The sequence below is a fragment of the Urocitellus parryii genome, chromosome 6 (assembly GCF_045843805.1).
Source record: "Urocitellus parryii isolate mUroPar1 chromosome 6, mUroPar1.hap1, whole genome shotgun sequence".
Classification (NCBI taxonomy): Eukaryota; Metazoa; Chordata; class Mammalia; order Rodentia; family Sciuridae; genus Urocitellus; species Urocitellus parryii.
Window position 1 is genome coordinate 196,170,925 of NC_135536.1, and position 14,296 is coordinate 196,185,220.

General features: G+C 30.4%; 1 protein-coding gene across 1 annotated transcript in view; it reads right to left on the bottom strand.

Moving 5' to 3' along the window:
- Nucleotides 1–14,296, bottom strand: part of Sycp2 (synaptonemal complex protein 2) — a 61,694-nt gene that overhangs the window by 45,471 nt on the left and 1,927 nt on the right. Inside the window, exons 3-13 of the mRNA XM_026408359.2 lie at nt 14,028–14,156; nt 13,140–13,244; nt 12,837–12,861; nt 10,840–10,925; nt 10,160–10,245; nt 9,866–9,900; nt 8,894–9,036; nt 8,756–8,808; nt 7,504–7,549; nt 6,851–6,946; nt 3,125–3,185 (exon numbers count right to left, since the gene is read on the bottom strand). Of these exons, the coding sequence (XP_026264144.2) occupies nt 3,125–3,185; nt 6,851–6,946; nt 7,504–7,549; nt 8,756–8,808; nt 8,894–9,036; nt 9,866–9,900; nt 10,160–10,245; nt 10,840–10,925; nt 12,837–12,861; nt 13,140–13,244; nt 14,028–14,156 (865 nt within the window). The remainder of the gene's footprint in view (nt 1–3,124; nt 3,186–6,850; nt 6,947–7,503; nt 7,550–8,755; nt 8,809–8,893; nt 9,037–9,865; nt 9,901–10,159; nt 10,246–10,839; nt 10,926–12,836; nt 12,862–13,139; nt 13,245–14,027; nt 14,157–14,296) is intronic.

Consider the following 14,296-nt stretch of genomic DNA (forward strand, 5'->3'; position numbering starts at 1 on the left):
AGCAAATAACTGAAAAATGTGAATGGAGAACTCAGAGAAATTAGCCTTCCACAAGAGTAGCCTTCCATTTACAGCAGTTATTTTTTTCTTTTTTCTTTTTTGTAGTGGGTGAGGGTATTGGGGATTGAACCCAGGAATACCTTACTACTGAGTTACATCCCCAGCCCTTTTTATTTTGAGACAGGGTCTCACTAAGTTGCTGAAGTTGGCCTCAAACTTGTGATCCTCCTCTCTCAGCTTCCCAAGCTACTGGGATTATAGGGGTGTGCTACTGTACCTGGCTACAGAAGAGTTTTTTGTTGTTGTTGTTGTTGTTTTTAAGCAGGATAGAAAGATGTTTGAAGACTAAGGGTCTAAGAAGTTAAAATCTCTAGGCTTTCTTACCTGAAAATAATCATGTTTTTCTGGGTTATCACATCATAGTAAAAGAAAGGGGGGGGGAACCCAGCTTAAGTTTATAAAGATGTAAATAGCTGCTGTTAGAGAACCAGAAAAAAAAGTCACTATAGACATGGAGGACTGCCAAGTAGCTGTGAGAGAATCTGAAGTTCAAAGTTAGAGACTTCCATTTGAGTAAGATGTAGTAAATTATGGCAGTAATATGTGGTAAATTATCCTCCTAGAAAATAATAGGAAAAAATTAAAACTCATATATGTTTAGTTCTTTTGCCCATTTGTTGATTGCGTTATTATCAGTGTTAAGATTTTTTGACTTTTAAATATATTCTGGATATTAATACTCTGTCAGAAGAATAGCTGGAAAATATTTCTCTCCCATTCTGTAAGTTCTCTCATCATATACTTATAAGTTTCCTTTGTTGTACATAAGCCTTTAAATTTGATGCCATCCCACTTATTGATTCTTGGGTTTTATTACTTGAGTTTTAGGGGTCTTGATGAGGAAGTCAGTGACTGTACCGATAAGGTGAAGTGCTGACCCTATGTTTGATTCTAGCGATTGAAAAGTTTCTTAATTCCAAGATCTTTGAACCACTTGAGTTGACTTTTGTGCAGGTTAAGGGATAGGAATCTAGTTTCATTACTCTACATGTAGATAGCCTTTTAAATAAATGCTGATGGGAAAACCTGATACTTTTATCCAACATACGTTTTTGGCTCTTTTGGCAAGTATCAGATGACTATAACTTTGTTGATTTGTCTGTGTCTTCTATTCTATTCCACTGATCTTCTGTATGTTTAATGACAATACTATGTATGCTGTTTTTATCACTATTGCTCGGTAGTATAATTTAAGATCAGGTATTGTGATGTCTCCAGTAATCCTTTTCTTGCTTAGTACTGCTTTGGCTATTCTGGGCCTTTCATTCTTCCAAATGAATTTTAGGAATGTTTTTTCTAGTTCTGTAATTTGCTATTAGTATTTTGATGAGGAATATATTGAATATGTATAGTGCTTTTGGTAATAAGTTCATTTTGGCAATATTAATTCTGCCTCTCCAACCACATGGGAGATTTTTCCATCTTTTTGTGTCTTCTTCAATTTCTTTTTTGGGTTTTTCTAGTTTTCATTATAGTTTTTCAACTCCTTGGTTAGATTACTCCCAGCTATTTTTTTTTAAAGAGGGGCAGGGTTGAATGGACTAGTGTTCCTGATTTCCTTCTAAGAAAATTCATTATTTGAATATAGGAAAGCTACTGATTTTTCTCTTTTAATCTCTATCCTGCTACTTTTCTGAATTTGCTTATCAACTCTAGAAGTCTTTGGGTTGAGTTTTCTTTGGGTCTTGTATATATAATTACAGACAATTCTCAAAAGAAATACAAATGACCAACAAACAAAAAATGTTCAACATCCCTAGCAATCATGGAATACTGAGATTTCATCTCATTCCATTAGGATGGCAATCATCAAAAGAATATAAATAATAAATGCTGGTGAGAATGTGGGGGGAAAGATACATTCATGCATTGTTGATGGGAGTCCAAATTAGTATAACCACTTTGGAAAGCAGTATGGAGATTTCTCAAAAGATATGAAACCATTGTATGACCCAACTATCCCACTCCATGGTATTTACCCAAAAGAACTAAAATAAGCATACTGTAACATACTATATTTATAGCATTCTACAGTGGTAAAGTCTCTGAGTTGTCTGTTACTCCAGGCCCAACTGATCCGTTAAATATTTGCTGGTAATATTTTGGCTCTAGCAGAGTTTTTCTTCCTAAGCCTACAATCAGAGTGGTGAAATGTTCCTACGGGAAATGCTTGAAGGTTTTTCTTGTTACATCCATAGCACTCTGATACATTAAAACATGATTTTTTCATTTTTGTTATTTTTAATGTTTTATTGATTTTTTATGAAATAATGAAGTTCCTTTTGATGTATTCATGCAAGCATGTAATATGATTTATTACATTCCAATCTCTAGTAATTCCATTTCCCCTCCTCTCTTCCCTCTTCCTGCTTCTTGTACTCTATTTCCTCTACTCTTACTGGTATTCCTTCTATTTATTGTTTTTGTCAACTGGCTATATATATACATACATATATATGTACAACTTAAAATGTTGTTTTATGCACTTATGAATATGTCAAAATGAGCCCCACTCTTATGTAGAACTATAATGCACTAAAAAGAAAAAAGATATTCCAATAAAAATTATTACTCATGAAAAGTACTCAACAACATTGGACTTTAGGGAGATGCAAATAAAAATCATAGAGAACACTAAATGTTCACTGAAATGACTGAAATATGTCTTAATATCTGAATTTGTAAGGACACCAGTCTGCCAAATTACATGATTTTATCCAGCAGCATTACACAATTCCACTTAAAGGAGTAGAGAAACTAGATGCTTGGATTTAATCAAGCAAATGGGATAAAAATATAGGAACCTTGAAAATATCAACAAGCAAGGGGTCAGACTGATTGATCATGGGTTCTAGACTATATAGAAAAGGGAATAAGTACAGGAAGGAGCTGGGTGATTAGAGGGAAATGTGGAGTAGGAAATTTGATGACTTTATGTATGTGAACATCTGAAAATGTTAATTTTGTTCCCATTATTCTACTGTGTTATCCCAAAGAAGATACAGTTCTATTCCAGAAGATAAGAATCAAGAAGAAAACTATAAATGACAATACTTCAATGTACCTTCAATGCTGTACATTTGTACTTTTTCTTCAGGCACAGTGACTGCTTCCCACTGATGATCCTTAAATGTAAAAACAAGTTTTGACAATAAACAGTAGTTTATTCTTAGTTTAAAATATCTTTAAATATCAATTTTTAAGTTATATAAATAATATGGTGGTACTAATTTTACAAATTCTTATTCTTACTCCCCAAAAAGAATGACTGTTAATATTTGAGGTTATGCTTTTTAAAAATGTTTCCACATCCTTTTTTTCTTCCTTTGAAATATTTTGTGAAGTCACAGTCATTCCTCAGTTTGCACTACTACTACCTATCTCTAGTTGTAAATCATAATACTCATTAATTGATTATCCTTGGATTCAAAAACTGAGCTCACATGAAATATAGCCTAAGTAATAATGTGTACCTGTCCAAGTGTTTTTTACTAAAATCTGTATAAATAAAATGATACTAAATTTGCAGTTATAGTACAAATTATATATTAGCCCTAAAAATATGGGACCATAAATCCTCCAAAAATCTTGTGAGGAAAACTGTTCTAATTATTTGTTCTTTAAAGAAAAATACTTATAAATGAAGACACATATGAAAATTCCTCCAAATCCTCAATCTCTTCATTAATTCTCTTCACTTCTTTGCTTTAGTTGAAACTGGTCATCCCTGAATGGCATCACTTCCTTTCTAGCCTTCTTCAACTAGGGAACTAATTCAGCCATACCTCAAAACTCCAGTGTCAGGAGGAAAGTATTGATACTCTCCTCTCTCTCCAAAGTTCTGTAAAACAAACCTTGCTATTTTGAGACACATGATGAAACAGAGCCCCTTTAAAATTAAAAGTGACTTCCTGGAAGCTGCTTTTCTGTGTCTGGGATTTCCTCCTACAGAGAAAGAGGCTGAGGAGCCACCTACTAGCCAGGGAAGACACCAGGGAAACTGACTTATTCTCACTAGCATAGGCTAGCTAATTTACAAAGTATATCTCCTGCCTTTGGTCCCTCAGTACCTCCTCTTTCATAAAAGCCGAGTCCTCCAAGATGGACATTTGAGACAGAAAGGTTTTAGTGTAGCCTTGGTAGAACCTTCATTCCTGGTTAACAATGGCAGCCCTCACTCTATAGCTACTGATTATTACCATCTACCAACTTGAGAGCAACTCTTACCCATATATTGAGATACCCGTTCACTGCTTCATTTAAAAAAAAAGTTATAGGAATTTAAAACTAGATTTTTTAAGAAGTAAAAGTCATAGTATTACAAGCCTGAACTATGCCTTTACCCAGCTTCAACAGTTTTTAATATTTTGTGGTAACTTATTCCATCATCACCTCTGAATCCGTTTTATGTGCTTTCCTCTTGACCTCAATTTCTTCTTACATCTCCTGCTCGAATATCTGCCTTACATCATCACCTTTAAAAATCTCTAATACTTAAGATAAAGAACCTAAAAAATAAAAATAGAAAAACTCTTCCCTTAAATTCACATTATTCTACCTACTACTATGCGCTCTTTCCCTTAATTTGATGTTGGGACTTCTCAACAAAAATTCCAATTTTCCAGGAATGCCTAAACTCTCGTCACTTAAGTGAAACTTCTCTTTCGTGAGTCACTAGTTTTTATTTTACTTAACCTTACAGGAGTATTTCATGGTATTGATCATGTTCTATTATAAAAATTCCTTTCTTAGTCTTCCACAACACCACACCCTTTTAATTTGTTCTCTTTGGGCTGATTCTTGTATCTTGTAAAAAATGCATTTTTCACAATTCTTCCATACAGACACTCATAAATCCTATGGTTTTATTTGTTATCTATATAAAGACAGCTTCTATAACTCTACTTAGCGATCACTGCTTGGGACCTGAGCTTGGGACCAAAATATTCTACTGCCTACCAGATCTATCCAAGTGTCTCCAAATCAACACATTCAAAATTGAACTCCCCATTCTTGCCCTATAAAACTTACCCTCCTGTGACAGTATCTCCATCTAGTTAACCAAGTTTTATTAAACATTCTTATTATAAAACAAATCACTAAGTTTGTCAATTCTACCTCCCCCCTTCAGTTTTTCTACAATCCATCCATTCTCACCGTCACCTCCCAAAATCATGCCATTAGGACTTTTCACCTGGATTATTTCAAAAGCCCCCAAACTGCCTCTAATATTGGCCCTTAAACATACATTCTCCCCATAGGGATATCTTATACATGAATGCATAGTACATATCTAATACATAGTTAAGTTCTTAATAATATTTAATGAATTAATGTTACCTCTTAAAATCATTCTTTGGCTCCACACTACTTTATTTTTCCTAACCCTCCATGCATTATATACACTAAATTATATATCATACAGTTCTTTCACTATTTATTTACTTATTTGCTCTGGCAATCAACATGAGCCCTTGAATGGCTATGAACAAGAAAAAGCAGGTCCCTGATAGCTCATGAATATTACATCCTATGGAGGAAAGTGGACAACAAACCACAAATAAACAAAATGATTTTAAATAGTAACATACTACTACTATAAAAATTCAGAAGTGAGAGGATTCAAAATATATTTGAGAGAAGAATCCCCAGCATCTTGATCAGTGTCTAAAATATAATTTATAAATGCATAGTACTTTCCCTATCATATATGATACTATAGTATGGTCTGAATCTCATTAGACCAGGCTGAATGGAGGGAAGAATTAAATTAATAAAATTCTCTTCTCCAAAATGAAATTTCAGTTTCTGAAAGAAAATTCAGTTAAATACTCTCAAAAACACACTAATGAAAACTATCACTGTCCTTGAGAAGTAGAGCTAATCAATGGAATTCGGTTTTAATTAAGAATTCTAAAAAGGTGCTCTAAAATTCAAAAAAAGTGAAAATATATGGAAATTCTAAGGTATTTGGCTAATGTTTGCTTAGAGTTTACCTGGAACAAAAAGCAGGATTCTATCAAGAAACAGAGTAAAAGCCTTAATATACTATCACCAGCCACAACCAGATTAATGTCAATCAAGTCTCAATCAGAATTTGGTAATGAGACCACACAATTCCAGATAAAGTATGCTAGTGTACCAAAATATTAGGTGAAATATGTTAAGAAACAATGGCTCAAGGATTATCTTCAGGTAAAAAGATCAGTAGGAAACATACCACCTGTCTAGAAGGTTTAAGCAAATTCATTTTCAAATGCTACCCTATCAATTTCTCACTGTTTCAAATAGAATATTTTATGAATGAATATGACTCTTTTTATTGCCATCTGTTAAAGTTAATTTTAAAAGAATGCCTCTGTATTTGAGTAGTTACTGTCTTTTTCTTTTTTAATAATGTTGTGCTGGGGATTGAACACAAATTAAGCACACACTCTGCCACTGAGTTATACTCCCTGGCCCCTCTGCTGTCTCTTCCAGAGTCAACTGACTTTATTCAAGTGAATGTACAATTTTGCATTAACATAATTTATTTCTGAAAGGTGTATGTTAAATTTAGTATTAAAATTTAGGATTAATTTTCCTGTTATAATAAAACATCAGAAAAAAATTCATTTCTAATAAGCTTGGTAGGTTACTATGTTACTCAAAACTACAAGGGTTAACACTGAAATATATTAAAGGAATAGCCAGAAAAATAGAAATTCTTAAAGTAGATTCTTAAAAGTACATATAAAAATTTTTATACATACATACAAATACAGAATAATACAAGAGAAATAAAGCTTACATCATTATCTCCAGCAATGTAAAATGATAGCGTCTGGCTCCCAAGATTAAAATCAATCCAAAATTCCTCAAGTTTTTCATCTGATGGTATTTGCAGCTAATAAAATGAACATAAAACTAGTATATACTATATTTATAAAATAACAACATAAAATTATTATATTATATCATGGTTGAATTATTATCTTAATTGGCTTTTTAACTAATTGAATCCAGCAACACTATATTCCATAAAAAAGAAAAAGTGTTCTCTGAATTCTTTCTGAAGGAAAAAAGAAGAGTATAGTTTGAAGGGGAAATAAGAGAACAGAACAGCGAGTATAACACATTTATAAAGAATCAAAGAAAATCCTAGTTCAATATTTTATACAGAAATTAACCTGCTTCAGGAAGTTACAAATACTCAAGAACTAACAGAGGTTGAAAATATTAGTTTGAATATATTTGTGAATGATAAATAATGGGCTTGATTAAGGAAACAGGAGAAAATGTGTAGAGTTACAGCTACACATGTGCTGTATTTTCACAGAATTTTTCCTGGTGTCACTGTCATATAAAATACTAAACCAGCTTATTAATTTCTTGTATCAAATCCCGTAATTTATTTGACTTTCCAAAATTAATCTAACAACATGTTTTAAATTTCAAATTTACCTCATATTTATCAAGAAATGCTGACAAACAAGGAAATGTAAAAACCCTGAAATAGAAAGTGGTTTAAAAAGTTAATAAACCTTCACAGCTTAATCTTCTCCAGTCATAGACTCATGCCTAGAATCAAAGAATAATCAGTCAGTGGTCATAACATTTTAAATGAAATCCTGTCTATCACCTTATAACATCAGTGTTTAATGGAAATTTGCTTGGGTAAAGAAAAGCATATTACTTTGAGGATACTACTCAACCTACTAGTTTCACAAAGTAACTATATCAAATATTTTGTGTTTACTATCAAATATGAGCATAAATTCCTAAGTTTCCTTACACTACACTAATACAACAAAAGTTCCATAGTAAAAGTTAAGTAAATAATTCTGATAGTAAAAAAATAACTTCTTACAGTTTTCTTTCATGGTCAAATACTATTTTATACACTTAACATATTATACCACTTAATATTCACAACAAACACAAGATAGGTATTATCAGTATTCTTATAGCTAAGGCAAACTGAGGGAGTACAGTTAAATAATTTGTGTGTGGAGGGGTATGTGATGTGTGTATACATATTCATACATATATGTATACACACACACACACACACACACACACACACAAGGAAGGTGTGAACTTACAATTTAGATCCAGGTAATATGACTTCTTGCATTTAACCCTCACTGTATTTTTCATTTCCTTAGTAAGTAAATACAAACTAATTCATCCACGACATCAATTAAGAAATCAGGCATTACAAATACTATTGTTGTATCATTATAAAAATTTATTATGTATTTTCTCATGCCTGTGATTAAACAATATATCAATTATAAAGTAATGAGATGATGTCTTTGCTTCATACTTTCATGCTAGTATGTACATGAAGGAGGCAGTTTAAGAAATATATACTTAGATTTTTATTATTCCTCAAACACTAAGTAATAATGACTATGCAAATCTGAAAAACTGTATGAAATTTGGAGGCACAAAATGATTAATATGAATTAAATAGGAATGCACTTTTTCTTCACAAAGTAGAAAGCTAAACAAGGTCAGCAAAGGATTATTTCAGATTACTGGTATAGTAATTAACTAAATGATGTTACATAAAATATTGTTTTAAATTAAACACCCAAGTTCACTACATACGCAAATATAAAAGAACAAATAAAGTTATATTAATAAAGGTTTAACACTAGATGTTCCCTCTTGAGCTCTATTTATCAGTAAATGGTTGCTTTGAGTTTACCTTCTCTTATCTCCAAGCATGCCATTTACAAGGTTGAGAAATATCCTGCAATCCTAATTTTAAAAAGAGAAAGACTTTTTTAAAAATCATAATCAAACAAAAACACTTGCTTATTTCTATTTCTTTTATTCCACTTACTGTTTCAAATTCAGAGTCTTTAATTCCTTTAAATGCATTAGCAATAAAATCCATTGAAAACCACTGACATGCCAGTTCTTGTCTTTGTTTTTCTGTGGTCATTCTACATAAAGCTTCCACAATGCCCACCTGCAAGTCATAATCTAGAAAAAAATGTAAATTAATGTATGATTTGAAATTACAAAAATTAATTTATAAAACTACATACATTTTCAAAGGCTTTAGAAACAGAAAGAGAAATATGAAAATGCTGGTATAGTTTATTCATCTTTTGCTACTTTCCTTTTTGGGTTAGATACATTTTATCATTATAATAATTAAACAGTCCAATTTTTTAAAAAACAAGATTACTGATAGAAGAGTAAAATTTCAAAAAGTATTTAGAAGAAACATCTAAATATTCAGACTCTGCTGTTTCACTATTTTTACTAGAGTTGTAAACTGCAGAACAGTAGTATATGAATCAGATACAGTAGTATATGAATCACGGAATTTTGTTTTCCTTTTCTTCGACATAATGTTTATAATTAACCCATGGTACTTTAAACCTTGATTTACCCTATGTAAATCAGTAAATAACTACATCAAAATTTGCTCATAGGAAACTTTGGAAATAAAATTTAGATTCTTTTAGTAAAGATACTGTTTAAAAAAAAGTTTATTTATCCCAGGAATATTAGACCTTCTAATTTCACAAAATACCATTTGAGGAATTGTTTATCATAAGTAATTCAAAACTATTAGAAAACAACTATTATTCATAAATTACCATTAGGCATAAATTATATTTATCTAATGACAAATTATCTGTGTCCCAAAGACACTTTTGAATTTGTTTATACTAAAGTAATTTAAAATGCATGATTGTATATAAAGAGTTTATAATTCCTTCATATGTCACATTATGCTAATATTTTATTAAGTATTATTTATAAATTTGAAATTATTTAAAATCTTAAAAGATATACTTACCTCCAGCATCTAAAATTCTTTCACCCATACTACTCCTGTAAATTAAAATAATAGGTTATATACTGAACTAGTATTCATTAAATAGAAAGCCCACATGTTTTGGGGAATTCAGTAAAATTTATAATTGGCTAGCATAAATGACTTTTGCAGAAAATTCATGCATATATTAAACCTACAAAGTGTGTATGTTTCAATTATTTAATGCAAGCTCATGGTTGCCTTATTGCCTTATAAAACATTCTTTAAATTCTTGACTTGAACAACTAATAAAAGCAATATAGTACAAATTATTACATGAGTGTTAACATTTCTTGGTTAGAAAGTATTTTCCTTGCATCTTGAGGCATTTTGTCAAGCATGGCATTCATTTTTTTTAAGGTCTAGAAAAGAAAGAAAAAGAATTAACTTTATACTCAGTAAAACATTAACTATTTATATAAACAGGCACATAAACTCAGAAGTTTTTTATCTTAATCACTGTATTTTATACAGGGAATGGAACAGGATAAAAGAAAGAATATATGAAAAATTAAATACAAAATGACAAATCATAGATATTAAAAATAGAATATAACATGACTCCTGTACTTAAAGCATTTATACCCTTTGCAAAATGGCAATTATTCTATTGTAAGTTCTATGGAAACAAAAAAAATTACCTTATTAAATTTGTTCTTATGGTATATGTATGTAAACAGACACAAATATAAGTTATTTTGGCATTCATATATTTAATGATCCCAATATCTTGATAACATAATTTATTTTAGCATGACTATATGTATATATAAATCCACATGGTTATGAATTTTTTACATTTAGGAAATATACCAGGCAATGGATTAAGTCAATATAAATACACTCCAAAAGTTAATTTAGTTTAAAATGAAATAAATCTTTAATTTGATGAATTAGTGTAAGATTTCTTTACTTGGAAATTCTTAGGATTAAAAGACAATCAAATGCAACTTTACCTCCTGCTGAATACAAATATTCACTCTTGAGTCAATAACCAGGGCACAAATTCGAGGTACGAAACTTTCTACTACTTGCTGTTTACCTGAATAAAAGTGTTAAATTGTTGATAAATGTTAATTGTAAATCCTTTAAAAAGGCAGTTTTTTTTTTTCTTACATCAATTAGTGGGAAGGATGTATTATTGCAATTCTGAAGAAGGGCATCAAGAAGCATGAAATAAGCCCATATCCAACTTCTCATTTCAGGAATTTGCTATGCTATATTTCATAATGTAAATTTTAAAAATAACTACAGAAATACTGCAACAGAAAATGGATAACTTTCCAAAGTAACTAGAAGATAAAATATACTGAGATAAAAAGATATAATTTACTTTCAAAAATCAATTATATAATTGCTGATGCTTTAGGGCTTTTTCCTCCCCTAAAAACGTAAGAATTTAGATGAGGTTGTTATGTGAATTGTAAGAAAATCAAATCAATGAAAAGGCAGTGTTAATTATTATTTAAATAGACCACAATTAATTTAAAACTTTTTGGCTTTGAAGATAACAAATAGCTGTATTTATAAATTATTGACCAGACTCAACTGGCATCTTGGGGAAGTCTTACTCAACCAATAAAAATACAGAGATAAAATAACTTTGATCTGACTGCTTATCACAAGACACTTGCTAGTCACAAGTGAAAGGGCATATTCTGCATTCTCTTGATTCTATCAGATCAAGGGCTGGCAAATTATGGCACACCAACTAAGTCCAACCCACTGTTTTTGTATGGCTATATTTACATATAAGCAGGTACCTACAGACGACATATGAATGTCATTTTTTATTGAACCAGTGCCAAAGGTGAGCTTCATTCATTCTCTTGTCTTAGTCAGCCATTGTCAGTTATGTGAATTTTTGTTAGAAATAGTAAACAAGTATGCTACTTGCCCTACAACACAGCAGTCCATGACTTAATAGTGGCAATAGAGTCACTCTTGAGACTCAGGACCAAGACTAAACTTTTTCTGAATAAGAATTATCTTTACTATTACTGAATACTAAACATCTCTTGATAACTAGCTTTGATTGTAGAGTTGAAAATGCTGCTTAATGAATTGAGCCCTAAATTATAAGACAAATAGTGCTCATGATGAATTTACACTGCAATAAAGTTGTTTTAATGATAACTAAAGTTGTCAGTGGCAAGTAATACCAAGCTACCTTATACATTTCCTAAACTATTAGAAGTTATGACAAAAAGCAACATCTCCATTCCCACACAAATTTATAGGCCATATTTTTTTTCCACACTGTAACTATGGGTCCACCCATGTTTTTGGACCTTAATATGAATTCAAAGGAAATTTCTCTATTTCAAAGTCCTTTTAATAGGTGCAACTCAGGTGCTTCCCAATAGCCTTCAATTGGAAGAGATTATCTATAATGCAATGACATTTTAAAAGGCAAATATTTAAAAAATAACCTAACAGAATTCTGTTAATGAGTTCTAAGTAATAACCATGTTCAATTGAGATCATGCTTATGAACTTATATATTCTGCTTGAAAAGACATTTTTCTAATTTGACATACATAAATTTCCTGAAGGTAAACATTAGCAAATGAATATATGTAATCAATTCTGAAAATAGGGCACACTAACTTTAAACAATAGTGAAATGTTACCCCGCTCAAAAAAAGAATGCTATCTTTCTCATTAGTAGATCTATGTACTACAAAAAATTCAATTATTTTATTCTCAATTATATTAATAAAACATTTGCAGACATTTGTTTTCTTTGTTATTATATAAGTATCTACATAATATTCTCATGTTTTTCTCTTGGCTTACAACATCCAAAGTTTTATTATCTTTTTGATCCCTTATAGATAAAAAGTTTCTAACATTAGGACATATTACATGAATTGCAAAATTATACTAAAACTTGCAAAATTATACTAAAACTAACAGTAAGTCATTGTTGCAGCAGAAATGTTTATTTTACCTTCATCATCGATGTCATGTATGACCTAAAAAAAGTGAATAATATTTAATGTATAATTTATTATATTCTAATATAAATCATTAAAATTGTATTAAAATGGCAATTTATATTTTAATTCATAGCATAATTAAATTTTATTAATGAACCATTGAATCAGATAAACCAATAGAAATGTTTTTTGCAATCTAAACAGACTAATCCAACCAAATCATTAATCAATCTGTTATTGACGAATAGAGAACACAAATGATTTTCTAAATAAACACATGCTTTATAACATCAGTTAATCAATGTGATTTTTACCATCAAAAGATCAAATAAGTCTTCTATCATATTTATAACAGCTTCATCTTTTGAATTTCCTCGACTGAGAATAATCTCTCTGGATTTTTCAAACCAGGTAACCATGTAGAAAAAAAACAGGAATTATACATATTAGTTCATTTGAATTCCATTTTAATAAGTTTGAAAATGTATTTTTATTTGTATAGATAGTAAACCTAGGCAAAAAGAGACATTAAAAATAAAAATTTCAGTACTGTATCAAAATAAGTTCATTCTTCAAAACATCTTCTTCATTTTTGTTTTTTGGTTAACTCACTATAAGATGGGAATGGATGAATCTAATCTAAGTCTAGGTAGAAGATCTTTATTTCCCCCTTCAAATTCCTAGTGCAGGTACATTTGTTAGAGTATATGAAAATAAATTATCATTGCAATGTAGATTATTACTATATGAAAAGTTTGGTATCATTACTATATGAAAAGTTTCAGCACTATTTTATTTTAGTCAATTTAGTTACTTGAGTACATACTACTTTCCAGGCACCATCCAAGATACTGGTTATACAGTAATTGATATAAAGACAATAATATCCTAAATATTGGCATAGGAGACGGTCAGTAAACAATATAAAAACAAAAATGAAGTTGGTGACTAAGAACAGTTAAATAAAAAATAAAGTCAAAGGGAGACCACAGACCTTAAATTCACATGATTATCAAGGAGCTTTGCTACAATCTCCTTGTGATCTTTACTTTTGTAGCATATACCACAAGGTTTAAAAATATTTATTTTCAAAATTTTGCATAAATCTCCTAAATTTATTTTTTGACAGTTGGGACCATTTTAATAAAAAGTACATCTTTTATACTTCCCTTACATGCATATTTTACATATTCTATACTTATCTTTTGAACTAGTCCTTGTTTTATCATGGTTTGAAGCCCAGCTTGTCCCAATATGCTGATATTTTTGCCACATCTTCCAATAGAAACCAAAATGGTTGAGGCAGTTTGGATATTCTTTTTATTAAGTTCCTGAAATGAAAAGTATATATTTAAACTTCTATAAAAACAAAATAGTATAGAATAGAAATTGTGCCAGGAGCATTATACTTATAGTTCTAATCCTCACAAATGCTGAAAGATTACCATCATCTTTATTTCTGAAAGCACCA